The 26996-nt window shown below is 44.4% G+C and overlaps 3 protein-coding genes across 12 annotated transcripts; 1 reads left to right on the top strand and 2 right to left on the bottom strand.

Moving 5' to 3' along the window:
* Positions 1-582: 582 nt before the first annotated feature.
* On the top strand, positions 583-17398 carry LOC128762640 (exonuclease GOR-like). 10 transcript variants are annotated; one of them, XM_053871021.1, is made up of 18 exons: positions 583-643; positions 935-1016; positions 1451-2610; positions 2884-3118; positions 3250-3554; positions 3617-3760; positions 3823-3937; positions 3998-4069; positions 4908-5066; positions 5912-6025; positions 6088-6161; positions 6653-6757; positions 6924-7039; positions 7122-7260; positions 9374-9494; positions 9589-9998; positions 10099-12667; positions 13573-16149. In XM_053871021.1, the coding sequence occupies exons 2-16, from the start codon at positions 986-988 to the stop codon at positions 9672-9674; spliced, it is 2976 nt and encodes a 991-aa protein (XP_053726996.1). In that variant the 5' UTR covers positions 583-643; positions 935-985; the 3' UTR covers positions 9675-9998; positions 10099-12667; positions 13573-16149. The 10 variants fall into 10 exon arrangements, with proteins under 10 accessions (XP_053726996.1, XP_053727000.1, XP_053726997.1 ...); XM_053871025.1 differs by lacking the exon at positions 583-643 and having other exon boundaries at positions 845-1016; positions 9589-9679; positions 9864-9998; XM_053871022.1 differs by lacking the exon at positions 583-643 and having other exon boundaries at positions 845-1016; positions 10099-10977; positions 12577-12667.
* On the bottom strand, positions 9054-13867 carry LOC128762649 (UDP-glucuronosyltransferase 2A2-like). The gene is made up of 6 exons (XM_053871058.1): positions 13141-13867; positions 12928-13076; positions 12193-12324; positions 11691-11778; positions 10719-10938; positions 9054-10344 (listed from the first exon to the last, which is right to left on the bottom strand). The coding sequence occupies exons 1-6, from the start codon at positions 13859-13861 to the stop codon at positions 10059-10061; spliced, it is 1596 nt and encodes a 531-aa protein (XP_053727033.1). The 5' UTR covers positions 13862-13867; the 3' UTR covers positions 9054-10058.
* A 406-nt stretch (positions 17399-17804) lies between the features above and the next one.
* On the bottom strand, positions 17805-24409 carry LOC128762648 (UDP-glucuronosyltransferase 2A2-like). The gene is made up of 6 exons (XM_053871057.1): positions 23683-24409; positions 23470-23618; positions 21923-22054; positions 21606-21693; positions 20531-20750; positions 17805-19038 (listed from the first exon to the last, which is right to left on the bottom strand). The coding sequence occupies exons 1-6, from the start codon at positions 24401-24403 to the stop codon at positions 18753-18755; spliced, it is 1596 nt and encodes a 531-aa protein (XP_053727032.1). The 5' UTR covers positions 24404-24409; the 3' UTR covers positions 17805-18752.
* Between the last annotated feature and the right edge of the window lie 2587 nt (positions 24410-26996).

Raw genomic sequence — 26996 nt, 5'->3', positions numbered from 1 at the left:
TGTCCACTTCAGGCTTTTAGCAAGGGGGGCAGGTTATCCTAAACCTAACCCTGAACTGCAAAACATGAACAAATGGACAAATCTGTTTTTCTTTTCTCAGCAGGACGCACTAAATGCAGCGGGCACCAAATATGATCGAAATATACTGATTCTCAATCCAGGAGGAAACGCACAATCCACACACACACACACACACACACACACATATATATATATTATATATTTATATATATTTTTCCCTTTTTTAGCCGTCAGACTGACTCACCAATTTCTGAACAGCCTTTGCTGTCTTTCATTTATTCATCAATTACTTCTATTTTCATTTTCATTTTTTTCAGATATACTTTTATTTCTTTATTTTGTTTATTATTGCACAACGGTGTTCTTTTTAATTATGTTTTATTATATCTGAAAAGCCAAGCATGGAAAAATGTTTAATTAAAGCTTCACCGATGCTTCATTCAATTAATAAATAGAAACAATTCAGGTCAAAGTATGGAATGACTTTCTGCATCATGTATTGAGACGGGAGAGAGGGACAGTGAGACGGTGTGTTCAGGTGATAACATTTTTGTACTGCAGCTTCATGGAGCGACGAATGGAGTTGAAAGTATGGACAACACTGCCATCAGCTGGTTGGGAGGTACTTTGCAGAAATTCGAAAAAATATATATACAAAAATAGACTACTGTATTGACATAACTTTTTAAATAATTAATGATGAGGAAGTATTCGTTTCATGCAAGGTGCTGTGTGATTGTAACTCCAACTGACTGGACAGTTGGAGCTGAAAAGATGCTATAAAAGCAGCTTGCCAGTTAGCCTCCTGCTGGCTAGCCGTCAACACGTCTATGGGCGCCCTCGTCATTTTCACTTATTTGCCGGTGTTTCTATCGTTGGGGTTCTTTTCTGACATCCCATGTCCCGTTTCCAGGCTAGTGAACGACCTCGCTGTTTGTTCAGATGTGCTTAGAAAGTGTGGAAGATGAAAGATTCCTCCTGTAATTCGTCAACAGGTTGGTAAACCGCATGCAGTCGCACAGTTTATCGCTTATCGCGTACGTGGTGTCTGCAAAGCAAACCTGCGAGTAATTTAGCAGTTTTTTTTCCCCGTTTCCAGGTTGTTTAAAAGTTCCTATAATGGAAACAATGTAAAAATAATGTAGTTCAATTTAAATTGTTTTGACGAATAAGCTTAGTTACGTATTTGCGCAATACCTCTGCATGTCTTTGACATGTTGTGGTTTGCTGTATTTCGTTTTTAGTCCACTGGAAATATTTCTCCAGCCATTTTTTCTTCAGCAGTTAAACAATTATCTTAAAGCCTATCTGTGCGAAAAATGTCTGTTAAGGATGTATGTGCCATCCTAACACTAGTTAAATATTATATTAAATGCAAAGATTGGGTTGTATTGATTGTCTATTGTATTTTCTTTCTCTATTTGTGCAGGAAAGCCGAACAACCTTCTTTTCGATGTTGGTGACCACCTCCAGACGCTAGAGAGGCTCAACAAAGAAATTGAGTGCATAAAACACGAAGTAGATTTTGAGCAAATGCGCCTGTCCCACTGCCAAACTAAGGAGGCCGAACCTCATCATTCTCTATCAAAGAGGTCTGAAAAGAGCTCATGTTCATACGGCACAGACCGTAGTCAAACCCAAGTCAGAATGAACAAGTACGTCATTGATAACTCTCAACCAAGAACCGATTTAGAGTACGACCCCATGTCCAATTTCTCTGCTGATTTTGGTTCTTACAAACCATCAGGGAAAGGGCAGCGGTTTAAAAATGCGAGCGGTCTAAAGAGAGCCTGGACTGCTGAGGACAGTGGTGCAACAAAAGCCACGCAGCTGCTCTCTCCAAAAATGATGGACTCCTCAGATGATGGTATCCTGGTCATTGATGTTCCACCGTCTCCTGACGAGAAAAGAAGTCGCCAGCAGAAGAATGACATGCGACAGGAAGAGGCAGAGCGACGTGGTGATACTAACGTAAACGTGGCAACGTGTTCACCAGCCACCACAGCTGAAGCCAAAATGACATCATCAAGCTCGAATAATAAGTTGCAAAACGAGTGCATGGCTCGTTTTGAGGATGCAGTCAACGAGGCCTTGAAAACCCTCCCCCCTGTGGGTCAAACTGCTGAACCGAAAGAGTCCAATTGGCTCAATAAGTTGCTGCAAGAAGAGGCACTGGCGTACTCCGTCAACACAAACATTCAAAAGGAACCACAGTCAACTGATAGTCACCACTTTCCCAATAAAAGTGGCCTGGAGCTGCTGAGTGAGATGTCAGAACTGATGCAGAGTAAAGGTACATGCCAAAGTGTCCTTTCCGAAAAGACAGCCACCGTTCCTTGCAGCAGCAGCAGCAGCCATCAACAAATGATCAACCAGTGTGAAGCCAACTTGGATTTGACCAGCAAAGCTACAGTGGAGCAGATGCTGGGGAAGACAGAAGTCATTGAGATATGCTCAAGCTCGGACGACTACAACGTAAACTGCTCCGACATGGAGCTGTCTGACAGCGATCCCATGGAGGAATGTTACAGGATCTTCATGGAGGCCCATGATGAGGAAGAGGGGAAGCATGAACCGTCTATTGTGCAAGTGAGTTTGCTTCACTTCACTTCACAACATTTTATTTATTTATTTTTCTCCGTAATAATGATCCTTCATCAAGATAACTTTCAAAATCCTGCAGTCAGTGTAAATCCTGCTGGGTTTTTGGCAAAGAAAAACCTAGCTCACCAAGCTCAAAACACAGGTGTGTCAACTCAGGCAGCAGGTTTTGTCATGTCAGTTAACATAACCGTCTTGGCTGCCTTTGTCATGGTGGTGCTAGAGCGCCTTCATACTCACTGAATTTCTGTCTCCTTACAGCATGCCGAAGTCCAGAGTCGCACAGAGCCAAAGGTCCTGGCCCCACTAACACAGCCAGATCATCGAGCACTCTCTCCCGGCTCATCTAAAATGCAACAGATTCAACATGAATCTTCGATGTTGACCACTTGTGTGAGTAGAGGTCCGGCCTTTCTCGCCTGCCCCAGTAAGCCAGAGCATCAGACCACTTCATTTCAAGCTGTGATACCGATGCAGCGCCCCGTGGTTAACAGTGGTAAGTGGAGTTAGTCTGTCGGGCTTCTAAACAGGAGTTTGGCATTATTGTTGGCGTAATATTTTGGCATCAACTAAATCTACAAACTCCGTTGATCATGCCTCATATCTCATGTTTGAATCACTTTGTAGCAGAGTATGTGAGCTGCATACCTCTTGGCTCTACTCTGGTTGAGGTGGGCAACAATGTGCACCTGATCCTTCCACAAGGAACCTTCCACCTTCCTGTCACCTCCAGCGCCAGCCCAGTCACTTCAGTTCTCACTCCCATCACTCATGTTCAGCTCAAAGCAGCGAACTTCCCACCAGCAACGATGGTCGCACAAAAGCACCCCACTCGCCCTCAGGTTATACCACCACCCAATCTCAGATCGGCACTGAACACACGTGCGATTCCCACGGCAGCTACGGTGCTGCCACCAGCTCCTGCAGCCAAGGTAGAGTACATGGCCTGCTGACACTTGATTTGTTAGATTTTTTTTTTTAATCGTCTTTGTAGCCTGCAGCTGCAAAACGCAAAATGAAGGAGGCTTCTAAGGTGCCCTCTGAAAAGGTGCCGCATGACGTTCGACAGCGGTACGTCAACATGTTCACAGAAGAGTTCCTCAAAACTTCTGCCAATGTTAATGATGCCTTTGAAAAGGTGAGCTGGTTTTCATTAGTATTTAAGTCAACAATATCGGAGTACAATTGTTTTGTTGGCAGGCTCTAGCTGAGGAGAAGACTGTGTACACCCGCAGCATGAACAAACTCAAATATCTCAGCATCGCCATTAATGCACTCAAGAGGCTGAAACACCAAAATGCTCTTCCTGCTATAGGTGAGAACTTATGGTTGTCTGATCTGCAAGAATGTTCTTTCACACAAAATGCTTCTGCAGATAATACAGAGTCCAGTAGCCAGAAAATTAAAGGCAACATCTCCCTGAATCTGAAGAAGGTCAAAGATGACTGTGAGTTTTGAAATTTTTATAAAATTATACTATACAAGTAACATCCGACTTAAGACCGGGATCGGTTTCGACCAACCGGCTGCTATGTGCTATGGTGGCAGACATTGAATTAAAAAGCATCTGCTGGCCGTGGTTGTAAGAACGGGTGGATGCAAGTCGAGCAGGTCGTGAGTCAGATGTTACTTGTATATTGAATTATAGTATCATGACTGTTGTAGCTTTGCTGTGTAGCAGCACTTTCAGATTCATTTGTTTTGTTGACTAATGATTCCAAGCAACTTCAGTTGCCTGTGAAACGTTGTCGTATTAGAGCAGGCCTGGCCAACCTGTGGTTCCCGAGCCACATGCGGCTCTTTTCCCAGTTTCATGCGGCTCTTCACCAAACTTTGTCATTCCCTAAACTAAACGTATGGCATGTGTTTCACCTGTTATTCATTGTTGTGTAATTCAGTGAAGTGAAGATGAGACTCTCCAGTCTGCAGCGTCGCTCACACCCACAGACTGGGGCGTCATGTTATTGGTGGTATGAGCCACGTAAAAAAATATACAAGTAAAATAAATTGTGCACACATTTCTATCTACGTCGCTTGATATTTCAAGGAGGATCACGGTAAAAAGTATGAATTTTAAAAATACATGCACAAGAGGCATACGCTGGACGTGAACCATCAACCTTGTGACACACAGGGATGTGCTTTAACGTTACAACCTTAAATATTTGGTGGATGTGGCTCTTTTCAGCAACAAAGTAAAACAATGTGGCTCTTAGCCTCTGATGTTTCAAAACGCTTGTAGTTGTGTTCTTCAGAGACCGATTTAAGCCTGCTGTGCCTTTCAGTGCTGCTTTCAGGTGACACAACGCTGTATCACAGCTTGATGGATTATGTCTTGACGGAAGACAAGTTAATTGAGAGCGACTTTCCCATTCAGCACCCTGAGAAGCCCGGCTGTGCCATTCTTTTTGCCAACAGCAAGAAGACCATCACAGACAGTCAGTGTAAGTTTCATTGTCTGCAGTAATTCTGAGGCTGAGCGCCAGAGGGCGCACTTTATCTTCTGGATGAAGGCTCCTTGGCAAGTGGCCTGTTTCTGTTGAGTCTCAATTCTAAGTATTGCACGAGTGTACCATGATGGAAACATCGAAAAGACTGTCAGTCTGTGGTGTGATGTGTCTGGTTCCTGCTCAATTACTACAAACTGACTCACAAAAGAGTGATTTTCTTCCTCCACTGAGGATGTCGCAATGATAGTTCTGCATAAAAAAATGTATTGAATGGAATGTGTGATGGTGATATTACTTTCTACAAGATTAGTTCATACACTCAATGTGAATCAATTAGATTTATGTAACAGGTCCAGAGGTTTCATGAGGTGTGCTTTAGGCCTGTTGCTTGTGACTCACTCTAGTGTGACAAAGATGTTTATTTTCAAGGCCAAACAAATCGTTTTTTCTTTCGTAGAGGGAGAGTCGACATTGTGCTGAGCCATCCTCTGCCCCCTGAGACAAATGGGCGACAAATGCTAATCTGTTAGTGTGTTGTGTTCACTTACAGTCTAGACCATCTTAACCAGACGGTGACTATACATATTGCAGTTGAGGTCCTCGCATACATGGTTGATCAAGAAGTTGAAAACCCTGGCCCCACGCAAGTGTCAAAGCTCCAAGAGCCAGTGCTAGTGTTCAGTCCTTTCTTCAACAGGTGGGACAGGATGCTGGAATTTGTAGGTCTGATCAAAACTGAAGCCATACACAGTTCTTGAGCATTGTCTTGTGAGCTATGTGGTTGTTGTGTCCCTACTAACTAAATGTATTATCAGTGAAACTTGACATGTCGTGAACAGCACTAAAGAAAATCTGCTGCCGCTGCGGTGCCACCTATTCTGTGAGCCCAACGGGAAGGCACGTCCGCAAAGAGGAGTGCAACTACCACCCTGGACGAGGAGTGGAGAGGAGAGGTATGTGCCTCATGGATTCACTCTGTGCTGTGACGAATCTGAATGCTGTGACACTGTTGAAGTGCCTGGTGGAGTGGAGACCCGTTACAGTTGTTGTCAAGGAGTAATGGGGGTGCCTGGATGTCAGCTGTTCAAGGTAGGAGGTACCAGGCTGATGCCGTGTTTTCCACTGAGGAGTCTCTATAGGTGCGTCTCAGGTAGTCTGGAAACGCTCCCGTTTCTCAGTGAAAACACTTTATTTTGATGCATTTCACCTTCAAGACAATGAAAAGTTTTGATATTTATTACCTTTAATGTCTGTCAAGACACACTTGTAACTGCACCCATCAATTGAATAAAACTATCTCTATTTTTAACTCAGTTAAACACAAGAAATGCTTGCACGTCCACATTCATCCATATTGTTATATTTTCCAGAATTTTTTTCAAAAACAGTGGCTGCAGTTGGAACTCATGCATTGATGGCCATGTCAACCCTTGTTCAGGGTCAGGTCATTTTGACTCCTTTTGGACGTGAAAACGCCCTTTTATGGTTAACTACACAAGACGAACCGACCAAGACTGCTCAGTGGAATCATGACATTGATGCCCATATAGTAGAGTTGTTGAAGAACTTTTCCCCCCCAGTTGCACGTGCACGACTCCCTCAGCATGGAGGGGTTTGTGACCACGGTACCAAGAAATCCTTCTGACACGAGCTGTCCCGGAGTCTACGCTGTCAACTGTGAAATGGTGATTTAAGATACTCTTGCTCTTTACAATCGGCATTTTGATGCACTTTAAATGAGTACTAAATTGTCTAAAGTATAGTGTTGGCCAAAAGAGAGACTGCTGCCTAATATCGGTTAACTCAGCAAGTAGAACTTCAATAACTTCAAAGTTTGTTCTGAGTCTCCAGTGTTACACCATTCATGGTCTGGAGTTGCTGCGTGTGACTGTGGTCAACTCAAGCCTCCAAGTGATCTTTGACACATTTGTCAAACCTGACAACGAGATTATTGACTACAACACAAGGTTACAGTTTGATTCTGATGATGGTTTAAAAAAAGAATACACTTCTGAATGTTAACTTTGGTTATATCTGACATTTATGTAGAGTTTCAGGAATCAGTGAGGAGGACTTGAAAGGGAATTGCACCTCTCTGACTGAAGTGCAAAAGACCTTGTTGAATCTCATCAGTGCCGACACCATCCTCATTGGGCACGGACTGGAAACTGACTTTTGTGCCCTCAAGGTGATGTATTCAATAATATGGTTAAGTTGGTGTCAGTTCTATTCATGTCTTGGAAATCCAGAGAATATAACCCGAGGCTTTCCACATCCTCAATTTAGCTGCTCAATACATAACTCTTCTTCGTCCTGTGAGTCCAGTGTTGTGGTGGGGAGGTATGTGTTTGTAGGTAGCCTTGTCAGCTGTGTTGTAGAAGTCAGGTTGGATCTCTGTTCATCAAGTGGTCTTGGGTGAGAGGACAGACCAAGTGCTTAGGTAAGATGCCATTTTTCAGTTAGCATTCGTCACGACATCTGGTTCAAACCCAACTCTGCTTGGCTAAAAATAAACGCGCTAGTCAGAAAACCATACAGGATTGACCATCGCCTGGGTCAGCAAGGTTGGTGTTGTTAACCTACTGGACCCAATGGAAATTGTGCTGCTGCTGGCCAAAGTCAGAAGGACTTCCAGCTTACCTTTGCGATTAGAGAACTGTGGTGTTGTGTGAGGAAGTCTGGAGCATCAGAGAGGTATGTGAAGGTTGTGCGGGACATGCACAAGGACGGTGAGCCAGTGGTGAGGTGTGTTGCAGGGCTGACGGAGGGCTTCAGAGAGAGGGTAAGACTTCATCAGGGATCAGCTGTCATTCAAGCCATTCAGCCCCATTCAAGCTGTCTATTTGTATAGACAGACTGACCAGTGAGGTTTTGGAGGATTCAACTGGGACCAGGATATTTGCTGTTGATATTGTGTTCTGTATATTGAGTATAGCTTCAGTACAAGCTAGGCAGACTGCATGTGTGCAAATGAGAGGGAGGAGGTTGTGAAAATGGAGTTCAAGTAATGTTTGTGGGTGCTCAGTTGTCCTGGTCTTCACGCAGCAAAGGTGTGAATCAGGTCGACTGGACTAGTGATATATAATAATATTACTAGTCAGAGTTCAAGTAGTAACAAAAAGAAATTGAGAGGAGATGACTGTAAAGGTTAAAAGGGGCAAAGTCTTGCTGAGGCATTGCTGGAAAATGGCATGGTGGGAGATGTTTTGTTTTGAGTAAATCCTCTTGAAGCTCTATAGAGCAGGCCTCTTTTAAAGATTTCTCCTTGACCAGCTTGTGGAAAACGATCAGTGGAACCATGAGTGAAAATGCTAGCGACATCCACCGCACCTGCAACAAACTTGCAAACATACCTGCACCTTGAATTTAGGCTGCGGCTCAGGGGAATTCACTTGTTTCAAATCATCCCACATTGGGCAAAGTAGCCGTGTACCATGTGGGCCACAGAACTGCAAGTGACGGCGGGCTGCAAGTTTGAGACCCCTGGACTCTGCTACCTTGCCAACTTTGTGCCATTGTTTACCTTAACTAACATAGGACTGGGTGATCCAGTCTGTGTAAACATTTGCTGTGCCACAGAGGTAAGCAGAAGTTCTTCTCAGGGAAAAGTGACATATTATGTACAATAGGGAAGTGATGAGTGTAATTTTACATCTGTGGTATATTTTCATGAAACCAATTTGGATATATTTACAATTTTGAATGTGACTGCATTGAACAATACTGGACTTCTGTAGTCAAATGTGCTGACCATTCTTGTTCTTAACCTATTTTGAGGGTGGTTGATATGTAACCGCCCTTCCTCAGGGTTTACCACTGTGTGATCATCTTGTCTGGGGATCATGGGGGGGAAAAAAACAGCATTGTGAGATTTCCTGAAGACAGCATTATACTGTCTCTGTGTGTTGAGTGGAGAAGCATCATCCTCCAGTTCGTCGTGGATCATACTAGATTCAAAGGATCCAGTCATGATTTCTTGTTTCAGTGTTTATTACGTGGCGTGTAGAGAGTTTACGCACAACTTATGTCTTTGAAAGAAATTATTTTGAGAGGGTGCAGGTTTCATTTTAGACAATGTAATAATACAAGACGAATAAATGAAAATAAAGTGAGTGAGGCTGCAACCACCAACCAAAATGATATTTGAACACAAAATGATTGCTCGTGGAGACAGTTTCCTGTAATAAACAGAGGTGGCATGACTGGGGATTTCCAGCTCCAGGAACAATAACAATTAACAGTACTGTTTTAAATGAATTCTGACGACAAACATGGCGGCGGTGTGTTCCTCTTTACTGTAGTTGTTCCATGGGCGGGTGGTGGACACATCGGTCGTCTTTCCTCACCACCTGGGACCTCCTCACAAGCTGACCCTCAACACTCTCACTGCGGAGTACTTGAGGAAGATCATCCAGGAGAGTGGTGGGTCGCCGTCGGCAGCCATCTTGCTTGACAGCCAGACAACTGCAGCACATACGGGCACTTTCATGTTCTTGAGCTGTGTTATCTCCTGCAGATTGTGGACACGACACTGCCGAAGATGCCGCTGCCTGCATGGCGCTCATGTTGTGGAAGATCAAAGATGGCAAACTGAAAAATTAGGAGTTGTATTGATACTTTTCTGCACTACACATTAATAACCGTCCAATTATTTGAGTTGAACGTGTGATGGAAACTTTTTTTTTTTCCCTTTTCTTTTTCTGGTCACTGTCACTGAGGACTGGTTGGGCAGGTGTGACCTCATTAAAGGCAAACTCAAACCACTCATTATGTTGTGTGTTTATTTCCTAGTGGCATCAGCCAATCAGAGGCAGAGCGATAACGACTCAGCAGATCAGCTGGAGAGAGGCTGCTGGTGCACCTGCAACTCATTAGGATGGCCAATTGACATGAAGAGGACATTCTTACTGAAGATAAGGATCACAGGTGAAATATGAAGTGTTTCTCAGCAAGCACATTTTAATGTGAAACCCCCCTTGAGGGCATCTAGTCCGTCTTCCTCTTGCTCCTCCTGTTCCCGCTGCAGCATCTCCGCCAACAGAACTTGCAGCTCTTGACCAAGAGCAACAAGGTGAGTAGAAGGACTCCAAGCAGGAAGCCCATGACATCCAGACTGTGGTACTGGTACCAGGTGAGCTCGTGGGCTTGGACCCTCAAATGTTTGGCCCCCTTGTTTCTCATGGTGAACTCGATCCAGAACACAGCCTCCTCCAGCGGGCTCATGGGTCGGTCGTGGTGGATCCTGGACAGGTGCATGGCGTTTTCCTTGTACCTGAGGGTCATTGATATCAACATCAGTGTTGCAGCTTGCTCTTGGACCATGACAGGGATTGTATTGCAGGCTAGGTAACTTTACCAACAGTAAGAGATACATGTGTTTTATGTGTTAAGTGAAAGTTCTGCAGCAAGACATGCTGTTTTCTACCAAGTAGAGATCATAGATGTTGATTTCAAACCCTAAAAGAATGCTGATAGAAGGAAATTCAGTCGAAGATGCACAACACAAATGTTTAGGTGGTCAAAGAGGATAGCATACGTATTTTGCCTCAAACACTAATACTGGATTTTCACATTAACGTTCCTTTTGCAGAGTTTCTTTTTTGATGGAGTAGAATTCCTTACTACTCCCCTTTAGAAGAGACTTACGATTTGTTGTTAATGATGGTATTGACCGCATTTGTGAGATCTTCAGCCTTCATGAAGTTCAGGTTCAGGATCAGTGCCACCCCCTTGGCCTTCAAGTGCGCCATGTTATCAGGCTGGTCAGCGAACATGGGAATGCCCACCATGGGGACGCCGTGGTAGATGGCTTCATAAATGCCGTTAGTTCCGCCGTGAGTGATGAAAACTCTGGTCTTCGAGTGCCCTGGGAAGAGTGAATATGAGGAGCGCTCAAGTATTTAAGGTAAATGGTTTTTGTGATGTACAGAGAAATGAAGGAAGACAAAGAGAGTGCAAATGGTGGAGACTTCTGTGATATCAGAGCAGCAGCAAGAGGGAAGGAAAGCTTTATCAGACAGCAGTGGTTGCTGTCATTTTTATACGTTTAGAAATACAGTCACACTATGGCTGTCTCATATCGGCAGTTGTCAATCTGGCTCCTGTGCTTCATATTGATGGATCAAGTTTTCCTTTTCAGTCAAATGTACCTCACCCACAAATGACAATGCAGGTCGGCGACCCAAAGCTGTCAATGTTACATACTCTTGCGTGTTTATAAAAACTTGACTCAAGGTGCAGAACAAGTGGCCGCATCAGCATGTATCACGAGAGTGGAACCTTAAGGTCACAGGTAACAGTCGGGTAAAGCAATGCCCATAGTTTCAGAAAAAGCAGTGGGATGGGAAACATTTGACTCAACAGAAAGCCTAACGCAGCAACATGCATGGCAGATGGCTGACTTAATCTGAGGGATCAAAAAGGAGCAAAGACAAATGTATGGATTCCAGATTGTTTGAGATGGGTGAAGAGGAGACAATGTGGTTCATGAGGACGTGGAGAGGACAGGTGTGAGTAGAGGAGGATGAAGCCGCCTTAAGGAGGAGGGCTTGCAGTGGGAAACGACCAAAGAAGTCAAATTTCTGCTCCCTCTGTCAGTTTGATCTCAGGGAAACTTACCAAGCAAGTCGTTCTGGGGAATCCAGTCGTAGATTCTGGTATTCGCACCCAGAGAGAGTGGTTTGCTGCCACTGTATCGCCATAGAACCTAAGATTCGCATTGAAAATGGAGTGATGAAAAGAATGTTGTTGAAATATTCTGACACTTTTATTCCCAAAACATCTAGAAATTACCTTATGAATTGTGAGTATTTAAGACCATTGCTACTGGATACTTTGCTACTCCAGTCGGTTGAAACTTTGTTCCTCCACATACAAAGGGCACATTCTTCATAACAACCTCTCTATCTGCCTGCAAATTCGAATCTCTGTCATGCATTGATAAAGAACTGCCCTGTGGTATATGGTATATGAGAGTCAGTGGGCATGGACACATGACAGCCCAGAATCATAGATGGCAGGGAGTGGCGAGGCATTTCTTATCTTTATGAAGTTGTTTATTCATGGTGCTATCAAAGTGCAGTGTGCATAGACGAGGCGTAGTCCAGATTCAAATTCTTACCTTCTGTGGGAGCCGGGCCAGTGCTGTGGCAATCGCGTCTGCCTTGTCGTCGGTGAGGTTTTTGATGGCAGAGCCCAGAGTGAACACGACAACACCATCATCACCGGAGCTTTGCACAAACTTTTCCATGTCCTGAGGAAACGGCATTCTTAACCACATTTTCTTTGTTTCTTGTCCACACCTATTTCTAACAATTCTCCATGAGCAACAGTCAGAAATAACTGAGTGCTTTGAACAGATTTTACATCCCCAACACTCAACACCTGAAGTTGAGACTAAACCAGCTCACCTTGGTGCGAGGCAAGCTCATAGTTTAGCAACATGTATTTTTATTGGCCATTGCACACCATTCTTCACTTTGACTTGTGTCTTTTCCCTTCACAGACATTCCATTTTGGATGCTGGGGGCTGAAAAACCGTCAAATTAAGATTACCAGAGAACATTTTGGCCATAAGTTGCCCAATGAAAAACAAAGTGAATATGCTACTTTCAAAGTAAAACACTGTACATAGATTGTGTCACATTTACTTTGACATCACTGGTGCTAGGCTGTCATGCGACACCATTGGTGAGCACTATCATCCCTCTGAAGTGGTGCACGACAGGGTTTCATATTTATATAACTGCAGATTCAGTGTTAATTTGTACCCCTTTGTTTGCACCGTGGAGTGCTGACCTGAAAGTAGAAGACCCTCCGGCTGGACATTTGAGAACATTTGAGAAGTTTCTTTTACCTCTGGTAAAGGTTTAGCCGGTCTGCAGTGGATCCCGCCAATGAATTTAAAGTTGGGGAGAGATGGGCGAGGGAAATCAAAATCCCAGTAGGTCCGTATCAACCACATGTCTGCTTTACCAAGTAGCTCACAGGCGCTTGTTGGTTTCCCTGCCAAAGAGAACCTTAGTCAAACACCATTCTGATCAGTAGAATGAACGTGCTGGTGTTTCACCTTTGAACTCTGAGTAAAATTTATCAACATCGCGCCACAATACGTGGTTAAGCACGACATCTTGCAGAGCGTAGAAGAGGAAGTTCCACATTCTCTCAAAGAAGTCCATCTTGTCTGTGAGTTTGCTCATGGACGCAGGGACAAAGGAAGGGGGTGCAGGAAGCTGAGCGCAGTATCTTTCCCAGTGATGGGCCAAAGTAAAGCGCAAGGAGTACACCAACGGCAGGTCCAGGTGATCGGCCACTAAGTCACTGCCGATGTAGATGGGGTCCGAAAACATCAGGTCATAGTTTCCATCTCTCAGCTTTTTCAGAATGTCTGGTTTCATAATGGTATCCAGATGATACAAGTGGTGCTTGATTTCAACTCTCAAGAACTCAATGAAACGCATGTATATCTGAAAAATGTTCATGTAATCCATCTGGTACACAGAGAAATCAAGGAACTCCTCAAAGAATAGCTCCATGGCCTCAGAGGAGATGGGCACATCGAAGGGCTCATATTGAAAGCGTGCAGTCTCGCTGCTGTTCATAAAGACAGAGGAACTTGGAACCAGCACTGTCACCTCGTGTCCTCTGTCCACAAGCGTCTCCAGAACAGGCTTCATGTTGATCCAGTGGCTGCCCTCAGTGTACCAGACCAAAATCCGTCCTCCACTGACACTTGCAGCTGTAAGGAGTGACAGCAGGAGCCACACATGCAGTTGCTGTCGTCGTGCCATGGTGGCTGTGTGTGGAAGGGAGCGGCTTGTGCAGTCTGGCCCTTTTGTAAAAGCTCCTGCAACCAAAACAATGATTAACTCAAGGCAGATGACCTCTGGCTTGTTATGATGGCGAGCACTGCGTGATTTACTGGATCTGGCATACACCCAGACGTGATGGGGACGTATGCAGGGATTAATATGACATACATGGTGGAGGCTGACAACTCTTCCTTTTGTGTAAATGGAGGAAACAGGAATTTAGACTGGGGAACAATACGAGGTTTGTGACCAAGGCAAACGCGAACATGATCATGGATCCAGAGCAAGATGAAGTATAGCACTGGCAGCAGATGGATGAGCTTCCCACTCCAGAGCTCTGCGTTAAAGGCAGTGTTTTGTGTATTGTGATTATGTGGACTCTCAGTTTTGCTTATAATGCTGATGTTGGTCAATAACGTCAGTGTATTTTCAAGGAATACGTTTTGACAACTCTGATGAGACGAGACAGACACTGTCGCTGTCATGACCATCAGCTCGCCCACTTTAAACGCCACTGCATCAGGCTCCTCTAATGTGACGTCATCATCCCACGGCAGGGAGGACGCTTTACACCAGCAGATCGATTTGGTACCTACCTCCACAATCTCCTACCCTGGCATGATCTCCTCCCTTGTGACATTTATCCAATGAGCGCATGCGCACATGGTTGGATCTGATCATAAGCCATATGAGAATGCAATAACTGAAATGCTGGCACAGAATACGCAGTCATGAAGAAGAAAAATGTTTGGATTATTGATTTTAAGTATTTTTTCAAAATATACAGCATAGGCTGAAAAACGATGCATTTTAATTAGTTTAATTCATATTATTTTATTGGAGTAATTGCCCTGGTGATGCATTAGAATATTTTTCTCATGAGTAAGATCATTTATTTATTCTCTCACCCCTGCTTCTTTGGTGTCTGAACAATGGCTGCTTCACTCACTGACTGAAATGAAACTACAACACGACATATGTAATTCGGTCAATAGATAGAGCTAATGAAATGAACAAACGTTTACAGGTTCCACACAGCCCGCCCGGTCTGATACTCTCATCTGTGAACTGTGCGTGCACATCTCTTGCTGTTAGCAGCCCCAACACGCGGGCGTACTGACATTACTGAAAGGGGGTTTCCACGCTCAAACAATCTGGGGGAATGTCTCCTATCTTTTGTTCGATGGCTTTCCCCCTGAGTTTGTGACAAGTAACAGTGAATCTCTGAGGTGATAGTAGTCTATGAGAAGATAACCAACATGCCTTCGACTAGGGATGATGAGTGGGAGTTTTTGAAAGCATCGAGGACAACTACGACCTGCTACACTGAGAAGTCTATCGCTGTCCAGGACGGGATTTAACTGTCTTAAGGGACTGATTCTTTCTTCCAGCAAGACATATCAGTCTCATACACGTCAAACTCAACATGTTTGAAAACAACCAGCTTTTGAATATTGATGCCAGCCTCTACACCCTGTGCTCTTTATAGCCATCAGAGTTTTGAAAGATTCAAGAATATGAAGCAAAGTACTTGTGGCTTCATGGGAGGTAGAGACCCTTCCAAAAGTTGAGAGCCAAGGTTTGGTTTGAAGCAAGTTGTGAGGTGGGATGGAACTTCTGAATCAACGTGCTCACAGGAGCTACTGTATCTGGAAAGTCTTTAGTGATTAGAGCAGAAACCATGGTCCTGTGATCCAACTATGAGGGAGCTGAGCAGCAGATGCAGTATTGTCTGCGGGATTGTGGCTGATGGTCATGTAGTGCCAGTGAGTTTGAGAACTACCTTATGTGTTCCGTGTGCTGCTGACATAGATGGAGAACTGACGAAAAGCATTGTGGATGTAGCCAAACAAAACATTAATTGTGATTGTAAAATACAGACCTACAATACCAGAGGATGGAGTTCAGGAGGAGCGTCAAGTGACCTTGACTTCACCTGTAGTTGCAGACTGCAGTCGCTGGGCTTGGAGCAGCTCAGGTATCATCAGTATCAAGGTGTCAATGATGACAAACCCTAAGATGTGCCTTTAAAAAAGGTATTTTATTTCCCTGACCATGTTGAAACGAGACATCACATGAAGGAACCTAGGACCTGTTCACTGACAGTGAAACCTAGTCAGATCTTTAGTGTCTGTGGGAGCTAAACTGTGCAGCCAGTGAACTGGGAACAAAATGAGTTGAAATGTGTTTTCTCCTCAAAATATGACCTCATTAGGATATTCTCTGCTTGAAGACAAGCTTCACCAGCTCAACGTGCCTGACTCCCTCTGCAGGTGGATTAAGTACTTACTCACCAGCTGGAGTCAAGTTTGCGGATGACACCACCATCATCGGGCTCATCTCAGATGGAGATGAGTCGGCTCTCAGGAGGGAGGTGGAGCGGCTGGTGTCTTGGTGCAGCCACAACAACCTGGAGCTCAACGCTCAGAAGACAGTGGAGATGATCGTGGACTTCAGGAGAATCACTGCTCCTCCTCATGTTGGTTGGTTGACCCATTCCCATAGTGGACTCCATCCGCTTCCTGGGAACCACCATCACCAAGGACCTCAAATGGGAGCCAGTCCATCCTCACCTCCTCCATTACTGTCTGGTGCAACAGCTCCACCTCCAGGGACAAGAGGAGACTGCAGCGCATCGTACGTTCTGCTGAGAAGGTGATCCGTTGCAGCCTGCCACCTCTTCAGGACCTGTATGTCTCCAGGACCCAGAGATGTGCAGGTCGGATCAGAGCCGACCCTTCTCACCATGGACATGGACTGTTTGATCCTCTTCCCTCTAGCAGGAGGTTACTGTTGATCAAGACCAGAACCTCCCGTCACAGGAACAGCTTCTTCCCCTCGGCCATCAGACTGTTGAATTTGTAAACAGCCTTGTTGTTTATTTATTTGTTAGTTACTTCTGTTATTATTCTTTATTTTTATTGTATTATGTTATATTTTATTTTTCATTATTACACAATGTACCAAAACACTTTCCTACATTCTTCCTCTCAGCTGTTAGACTGATGAATTTGTGATCAGCCCTTGTTGTTTGTGGGTTATTTATTTATTCTTGCGAGCAATCACTGTAGAACTAACAACAGCAGAAAGAAAAGCAAGAAATAAAATAACATAATTCAAATAGACTAAAAAACCTGAATAAATGAGTGGTAAAACAGAGATAATTTGTGCAGATATATTCATATTGTATAATTATTAGTCTACAAGTAATACAGTAATTATTCTGTCTAAAAACATGGGAAACAAAGAAATTATACTCCATAAGCAGAAAATATAAACAGCATTTGGGTCCAGTATTCAGTATGCAAGCTGCAGAAAGACAACTTCTACACTTGATCATCATATCGTTTTATCAAGCCTCGGTGTATAAACATTGAAATGAACAATTAGATAAACATTCTGTGTTTTTGTGCCTTCACTGGTTGATATATGTATAAAAAGTAAACTGTGTAACAACATGGGTCAGGGTCATGGTTTTGATAGATTACGAGGCTGGAACTGGAGGAGCAAGTTAAACATCACACAGGTCTTACGGTCTTCTGGAGCAGAGGTTTGCAAAGAGGTTTGGCCGCGCTCCCATGGATTGACAGGAATGACTTGTGGTGACATTTACAGAAGCCTGGCCGCTCATTTTGAATCACATTCCCCAGCTAGATGATGGGTTGTTATTGCTTTTCTTACGAGGTCCCTTTCGTCTGTTGTGTCCACCATGATTCAGACTCATTCTTATTTGTCGGTGAGACGAGCTGACCCGTGTGCCTGCAGCCGTCGGGTTCATCAGAACCAAAACAGAGGTGAAGTCATGCAGCACATATGCTGTGTTTCATATTTCAAAACTAAGCTGCCGTGTCAAAATGACAAATGTCAAGTTGTTATGAGGAGGACCCAGTCTGACACGAATGATGACATCACCCAGGAAATTCCACAACATGTTTAATCTTGCTAACACCGTAGACAACGGCAATGTGATTGTGACTCAAACATCTTAGGAGAGTAGTTTGCCAGCTATTTGAAGACACTCATCACTGGTCAGAGAAGAGTTCTGACTGTCTCTGGCTCATCTTCCTAGTGACTGCAGTTCCTTGAGATGGTGGTGGATACATACATACATACAGGTGGCCCTTCCTCATGGCCGTGGATCATCTTTCTGCTCTTGAGGATACTCTTCTGGAAAGAAGATGAATGGGTCTCCACCCTGAGCCATCTGTCTTCTCAGCCAGACAACTGTAGCACTCAATCTTGATGTTACAAAGGATCACAACTTGACAGATCCGCTGTGGAAAGCCATACCAGGAGTATATAGCAGCATAGATAAATCATCTTGAAATTCTGCAAGAACATATGGAATGTACACCTAAGGTGTCAAAAACTGACTGTGATCAAGTGGACCTTTGAGTCCAGCAATGTTGATGCTGAAATCAGCCTTCCTAGTTGCACGTTGACACATCGGCGCTTCAATTGAATCCAGTGTTTCCTGTGCCACAGCTTTTTGTGACGTTCAGAAAGAAGGCTGGGATTAGGATGAAGAAGCAGAGGAGGCGGCGCTCACAAGTTCTCTGGCTTCACTTCTTTCTTGATGTATATTATACCATCTGAGTCCATGAGCTTGACCTGCACAGTGAGAGAAGCTCGTGATCACAAGAAAAACCAGGTGTATAAACCAGGTGACATTAAGTGATCCTTCAGGAGTGGAACCTAAAGGAGCGCCACCTTGTGGGCCAACCCTTATCCCAACCAGGAAACAATGTGTGACTCAATGGAAAGCCTAATTTGTCATCATAAGTAAAATATGCATTTATTTCTGAACAAGCATGTTTAATCTGACCTCTACTAAGTGATCACTTTTAATGTGAAACCCCCTTGAGGGCATCTAGTCCGTCTTCCTCTTGCTCCTCCTGTTCCTGCTGCAGCATCTCCGCCAACAGAACTTGCAGCTCTTGACCAAGAGCAACAAGGTGAGTAGAAGGACTCCAAGCAGGAAGCCCATGACATCCAGACTGTGGTACTGGTACCAGGTGAGCTCGTGGGCTTGGACCCTCAAATGTTTGGCCCCCTTGTTTCTCATGGTGAACTCGATCCAGAACACAGCCTCCTCCAGCGGGCTCATGGGTCGGTCGTGGTGGATCCTGGACAGGTGCATGGCGTTTTCCTTGTACCTGAGGGTCATTGACGCAGATGTAATCATTCAAGTTTGGGATTTCATCTCACAATTACATTGAAATTTGAGGTGTCTACAACCAAATATGTCTGCTATATGTTCTGCTGCTTAAGAACCTGTATTAATCTGTTGCAGTTCATTAAACAACTGCGTCTTAAAGGAGCTTTCTCCATGGTGATGTGCCTGAGTTTCTTCCTTCAGGAAAGAAATGATCAATTGACTAAGTTAAACTGTCCACGTTACTGTCAAACATTCTGGGTTTCCTGGCACTCCAAAGAGTGGCAGGAAAGTAGTTTTCCTTTTTCAACATTTAATGTTGTTTATTATTTTTGGCGGGCAAAGGTAACATTTTGGACTTTAAGAAAAATAATTAACCTCTTACTGTGTGAAGTGAATAAACGATTGATGTCTTTAATCACAGAGAAGCTTTATGCTACTGTTAACCTTCAAAAGGTGATTGTGAGGTTGACAGTTATTTCCTGCAAAAATACTGACTGTTACACAGCGAAAATGCCTGAACAAAAGATGGTAAAAAATGGTAAAAAAGGAGGGACATCATCTCAGTGGGGATCTTGACACTGAAAGATATAATCGATTAAAAAGGGTGAAGGAAACAGTTAAAAATAACAAAGTCAGGGAATTATCGGTCAACTGGAGGAGAGAATTGTATTCTCAAAAGCCAATGCAAGAGTGAAGAAGTGTAGAAGTATGCAGTGCCAGATGACAATCTGCTTTTCGCAGAGAACCCAGTTTAAGACCAGGTGAGCCTCTGCAAAGCGCCTTGGCCAGGCACCTGTCATGGGGGCAAGACCTCCCCCATCCCACAGGAAGTAGTGAAATTCGTGGACATGGATCTAATTTTCAGAACTCTGTAGGTGGCGCCCTTGGTTTAAAAAGTTTTCAAAGTGGAGCTTGACTGAAAATGAAGACTAATGATCAGCCCTGGATCCATCCCATCCTCACTCCCACGGAGTAATATATCAACTCTGGGAACGTGGACTTTTGCGCCCTATAATGGCGGCAAAGGCAGCCTACCACATTGCATAGACATTTCAATGCCGTAAAATTGCTTTCTGCACCATTCCATGGGGTGTGGACCTTGGTTCGTGTGCAGGTGAGGCACAAGGTGCAAGGGAGACCATAGGACACAAAAGTCCACTTTCCCAGGATCACACTTGACAGTTGTTGCCCACTACATGTATTTAAAGACAAGAAGAAGCGTGGTGATGACAAATAAATTCTTGGAAATGAGGAGCAATGGCTGAGAGTAACATGTATCTGAAATCATCAAACAATTGGACAGTGTAATAACATGGTCAAAAACATTCACTCGTAAATTTCAAGTAATAAGCATTTGTGCTCTAACTGCTTCTAGCAATCTGCACTTACGTGACGTTTGATTGAAATAAAATTCTTCTTTCTTGGTCGACCTAAGCCTTTTCTTTGGTGGTGCTGTTTGGTTCCACTCTGCTTGGTGAGCTAATACTTACGATTTGTCATTGATGACCATGTCGATGGTGTTTTTGAGGTCCTCTGCCTTCATGAAGTTCAGGTCCACGGTGAGTGCCACTCCCTTGGCCTTCATGTGCACCATGTTTTCAGGCTGGTCAGCGAACATGGGAATGCCCACCATGGGGACGCCGTGGTAGATGGCTTCATAAATCCCGTTAGTTCCGCCGTGGGTGACAAACACTCTGGTCTTTGGGTGTCCTGTGAGTGAGGTAAGAAGAGGAGTGAAGCGGTGGGAGTAGCTGTTGCACATTGTTGTCTCTGAGAGCTCGACATGTTCTAGGAGCCTTGAACATTGAGTTGGGCATGACGCGGGGGTGAGGGGGTGAATGGGAGACATCCCAGGGCATAATAGAGATGATTTGGGTTCAGGGAGGTGGTCCACCGATCTGTTTGTGACAGAAGCGAATGCAAACTGCACCCTTTGGTTCACTTGAAAGCCTTTCCACACCGGCACGTTTCTGCTCCTGAAACTGGTGTCGTTCAGGATTGTCAGAACCTTGGCGCTTTCAAGTGAACCAGTTGCCGTTATTAATAAAAGATTAAGTGGAACTAACGTGGAAGCACAAAAAACATTTCTCAGGTGGAAGTAAACTTGAATCTGGTATGAAGTGTGTGTTTATAGGCTGCTGTGTTTTCCAGATGGCACTGTTGTCCAAGAAATAGAAATCACAGTCACCTGAATGCAACTCCATCAGTATATGCAAAGCCCTCTGTTTACCCAGCAGGCCCTATCTTCTGCTGCTTCAAAGGTCAGGAGACAAGCCATGTTATCGAGGGTGCAGCCTGTGCGGACAGCAAGCCAATGAAATCAGAGCTCAGGCAAGAGGCAGGGGCTTAGAGTGGGTCAGCACTCGAGGTAACCTGTCAGCCGGACAGGTACCTTCTGTTTTACTACTACATTCAGCCACACATTCTGACAATGTGTTGGTATGGCACAGCGGTGTGGGGTGACAGAAAGTAATCATTACATGGGACGAAAAAGTGAGTGGAATGGGAAATGACCATTGATGATTTTCTTTTTTTCTGATTTCTTGATGTTTCAGTGAAACTTACCAAGCAAGTCATTCTGGGGAATCCAGTCGTAGATTCTGGTATTAGCACCCAGAGTCAGCGGTTTGTTGCCGCTGTACCGCCACAGAACCTAAGATTTCCACAGATGAAAGGGAATAATGGACAAGAAAGTTCAAGTGTTATTAAAGTGGTTGGTCTCTGGTCCAAACCATTCCCACTCCCAAGTGACTTTGGCGTCCTATATTGACGTTCTGCTTTGCACCTGCCTCTTTTGAGGTAGCTGGCTCTTAGAGTCAGTGCTGCAGTAGTGGAGAATGACTTGACTAATTTTCCCTGATGCCATCCCAGTGCAGTCTCACCTTTTGCGGCAGCTGAGCCAAAGCTGAGGCAATTATGTTGGCCTTTTCATCTGTGAGGTTTTTTATCATCGAACCAAGAGTGAACACAACAACGCCGTTGTCTCCAGAGGTTTGCACGAACTCTTCCATGTGCTGTGGAAACAACACACTGGACATTTTAAAGACTTCAATCATTTCTGCATTCACGTCATAGTTGAGGTTCAAAGAATGTGAAGTTCTGTCTTGATGGCTTCACAATGCTCCTTATTCTCTTGTGAGGACCACTGTTTCTCATTTCCTGTTGGACAAATCGTACATGCTCTGTCTCTTTAAGCCCAGTGTATCACATGCCCAATAGTAGAGGGTCGTTCTTAGCGTCTGCATGTGTGAAGTAAGGGCTTAAACATTTCCAGGTTGTGGTGAGCATCACATGTATCCTCAATGTTGACCTTGAGTGGGAAGAAAGGAACAGCAGCAAGTTAAATCAAACTTCTAGCGTTGAGTACTGCATATACTCTCGGGCTTGAATGGGCGCATGATCTCGAAACGCATTGTGTGGCCATGACTGAGACTGAACGTGGCCATGACTGAGGTTCAGTCTATAATTCCCTCCAAGGTGTCCAGTTCCGGTTACCCTGACCGCAGCCGTTGTAGTTAGCGATAGTCAAAAATGACTAAAATCACCCATGGGCAAAATGAATACCAGAATAAATGCAAGTGTTTTGTCCACTTATCAGAGCCAAGTGTCTGTGCAGACCTGAAGATCTGAAAAGGAAACATCTCATGGGATATGACGCGTGTGTGGCTGGATGATGCAGCTCCATTTTATATATCTATTAATAAATACAAACTTCAAATGTCTTTTGTGTCAGTTGGAACTCAAAATACATGAATGAAGATGGAGCTTTGCGCTGACACAGGATAAGTGACCTTGAAATTGCAGCGGAAGTTCCAGCTCCTCAAATACAGAATTGGCATCATTCATTCAGCCAACTTTCTCTGTTGATCAGCGTTTAATAAAAAACAGCGTGTCAAGATTAACCTTAACCAGTAACACATGTGAACTTGTTTTCGTCCCCGGTGAGTTACTTTGCACACATTACATAATCAGATCACAAATGAAACGTTCTGTTCTGGACTCATCCTGTCTCACTAGAGAGAGATCAGAAAAAACTCGCTGTTCTTGGTTGTTAGTGCAATGTCATCCCTCGCCACCGAAAAGAGTACTGAAGTGATGCAGGGAGCGGTATTGATCTGAACGGATCTGTACTGACTTGGTGGAAACGCAGTATAAGAGAGCATACAGACGCCCTGCAGAGGAAACTCTTTTCTATAATCATGTTCTTTCAGTCAACACAAAGCTGGAAGGAATCCACCTTTGTCTTTGGGCTCAGCTCTTTCTTCACCGAGGCAGACCAATACAGAGTCCTATTGACTGGATACGGCACTCTTTTATCGGTCTGGCCCATCTCCAGTCTCTCTTCACTCATGAAGAAGACCTGAGGATGTTTCCCCACGTGGAAGGACACACATACAGGACAAATACATTCAAGATAAGTGTGCCTTACCTCCGGTAAAGGTTTAGCCGGTCTGCAGTGGATCCCGCCAATGAATTTGAAGTTGGGGAGAGATGGGCGAGGGAAATCAAAATCCCAGTAGGTCCGCATCAACCACATGTCTGCTTTACCAACTACCTCACAGGCTCTTGTTGGTTTCCCTGCCAAAGAGAACTTTAGTCAAACACCATTCTGATCAGTAGAATGAACGTGCTGGTGTTTCACCTTTGAACTCTGAGTAAAATTGATCAATATCGCGCCACAGTACGTGGGTTATCACAAGATCTTGCAGAGCGTAGAAGAGGAAGTTCCACATTCTCTCAAAGAAGTCCATCTTGTCTGTGAGTTTGCTCATGGACGCAGGGACAAAGGAAGGGGGTGCAGGAACCTGAGCACAGTACCTTTCCCAGTGATGGCCCAAAGTAAAGCGCAAGGAGTACACCAACGGCAGGTCCAGGTAATCGGCCACTAAGTCACTGCCGATGTAGATGGGGTCAGAAAACATCAGGTCATAGTTTCCATCTCTCAGCTTTTTCAGAATGTCTGGTTTCATAATGGCATCCAGATGCTGTAAGTTGTACTTAATGTCAACTTCCATGAGCTCAATGAGGCGCATGTATATCTGGAAGACATTCATGCGATCCATCTCATACATGGAGAATATGAGGAAGTCCTCAAGGAACTGCTCCATGGTCTCAGAGGAGACGGGGACATCGAAGGGCTCATATTGAAAGCGTGCAGTCTGGCTGCTGTTCATGAAGATAGAAGAACTTGGAACCAGCACTGTCACCTCGTGTCCTCTGTCCACAAGCGTCTCCAGAACAGGCTTCATGTTGATCCAGTGGCTGCCCTCAGTGTACCAGACCAAAATCCGTCCTCCGCTGACACTTGCAGCTGTAAGGAGTGACAGCAGGAGCCACACATGCAGTTGGCGTACTCGCACCATGGTGGCTGTGTGTGGAAGGGAGCAACTGTGAGGTCTGCCCACTTTTAAAAGCTCCTGCAGCCAAAACAATGATTAACTCAACAAAGATGACCTCTGCTTTACTGCTCTTGGAGCTGCATGATACGTTTGATGGATACACCTCACTGACTGATTGGGCAACAGTGCACAGTGGTCAATGTTGCATAAAATATGAGGTTGTTCTGCCATGTCCCTCTCATGAATTCTCATTACACTATGGCCCAATAATCTACTGTGCTAGTTTATACCTCATGTGCCCCTATAGCCTTCCTTGAAGTTGTTTCATATCCAGGTTGACTGATCTGTTTCAGTTTGGCTCTTGCATTAAGAAAAATACATTATGGTAGAGTAGTAGTACTAAAAATTGGTCTTGAGACCGGTCTCAAGTTTTTATGGTCTTGGTCTTGTCTCGCTCTTGAATGCACTTTTACTCGGTCTTGTCTTGGTCTCGCACAGGCCCAGTTTCTATTTGAGACTGGTCAAGACTGCCAGAGAAAACTGTCATAATTGGTTAGCCTTCTGCAAGGATTCTGGCTTTTTGTTGAGTTTTGTTGTGTTTTTTCATTGATATTTCTCATTTTTATCCAGAAGCCACAGTAGGAGACATTTTTTGTAGTAACCTATCAGGACAATACTGAAACACTAATAAGGTTTCTGAAGACTGTTGTTTGTCAGATGGATGCTGCTTGTTTCAGCCAACCAATGTGTGTCTGTCCCCACTGCAGCTCTTGTCGGATCAGTTTGAGACTCCTGATACAGTATATACTGTCTTGGTTAGCGCTTGGTCTCGCCCGCCAAATGTTTTGGTCGTGTCTTGGTCTTGCTCTCCAAATATCTTGATCTTGCCTCGGTCTCGATATGCTCCAGTTTTGATCAGAGTTTTGATTTCGACGATTATGAGAACGTGACGAATCGCAGGAATGAAAGAAAAAACAAGTAACGTAGTCTATTGTTGGAAAATAAATTACATAACCCCACATACTGTCACCAACCTTTTAGCAACCGCGCTCTATTCCAAGGGCACTGTGTGACCCATCTGTCTGTTCACTACATACTGAAATCACGATATATGTTGGATGACATTCCTCCGTGTCTCATTGCTGAGGTTTCACAATAATTACCAACTGTGTAACAAAAGAAGGAATCACAAAATCAAACATAATAAGACGGTTATCACATGAAAATGTCAATTATTATACACACATACATTGTCAGTTCACCACTGCTCAGTCCACTTCAGCATTGCAGGGAGTGCGGGGGTCTATCCCAGCGGTCATTGAGCGAGGGGCAGGAATACACTCTGGACAGGTCACCAATCCATCACAGGCCCATTGAAGGGCACACACCACTTTCAGAGTGTCCCATTAACCCAATGAGCAATGACCATGCACCCGGAGAAAACCCGCATGAACATTGGGAGAACATGCAGAATGGCCACTGGTCTGACCCTGGAATTGAAGATGCAACCTTCTTGCTGCAAGGCGAGAGTCGAGCACTAGGTCGCCAAGTGGACCATTTAAATTGTAACTACTTTGGTCTACTCTCTTGGTCTCTTTAGGCTGCCTGGTGCCCCTGAGCACCATGTTGGTGACCTCTAACCATACATGAGGAAAATACTACGCGTATGGAATCTGTCCTTCTGCGTCTGAAATGTGACAGACTTGATGAAATTCAATGGTCAACTCTTTCACTGGTCGTAATGAACAGTAAAAGATGCACGAGGAGAAGAGGGTTTGATGGCAACGTGCAGAAAAGTGAGTGATTCGGATGATGAGGATTTCACTTACATGAGCATGGAAGAGCAGTGACCATTGAAGACAGAGTCGATCCGTGTCAGGAAACGTGGGCAACTTCAAGATGTCTGAAATCTCTTGTCATACCAGATATTTACATGAATGTATATGGCAACCCCTCAAGGGGCGGCTATCATATGTAACAGGCCAAACTTGGAAAACCAGTGGCTCTCTCATCACCACCTGCAAGTGCTGATGGAAGTGCTCGACAGCCGACGGCAGCTTTTTCAAATGATGAATTGATGATGTTGTGAGTTTGCTGTGTCAAGGAACCTGGTAAATACCAACCAACGAGGTGTTGCTTGCGCTTCCTATAAAATAAGGACATGGTGAACAGCATCGCAATCTTTGCTCAGAAATATCAGGCCTAACACCATAATGGAGGCGACGCCTGCAGATACAGTCAGTCCCTTGATCAATGGAAACCAGTCAGTGACAGGGTCAGTGGTTCCTGCCTCCCGAGTGGTTTTCTCAGCCCAAATCTCCATAGCCACTTAGCTTGTCCTCAGCAGACTTCCTGCCTGTACTCCACCCTAGTTTGATGCAATGGGTGCTGGGTCACTGCTCAAAAGATTGCTTGTATAGCTAGTAAAGAGGCTAGCTAGTGTTGATGAAAGAAACCAGATTTTAGGGCGTGGAAAAGAAAGTGAATATTGTGATTTGTCCACATAAATTTCCACCCTTGTAATGTCCAACTGTTTGACAACACTGTACCTTTATGCGTGCTGACAGGCAAGTTACATTGACATGAGCAGGCCGTGGTTGTTCCGCTCCTCGACAGA

The sequence above is a fragment of the Synchiropus splendidus genome, chromosome 7 (assembly GCF_027744825.2).
Source record: "Synchiropus splendidus isolate RoL2022-P1 chromosome 7, RoL_Sspl_1.0, whole genome shotgun sequence".
NCBI classification, from domain to species: Eukaryota; Metazoa; Chordata; class Actinopteri; order Syngnathiformes; family Callionymidae; genus Synchiropus; species Synchiropus splendidus.
The sequence above is the reverse complement of the archived record's forward strand: the minus strand, read 5'-3'. Positions and strand labels throughout refer to the sequence as shown.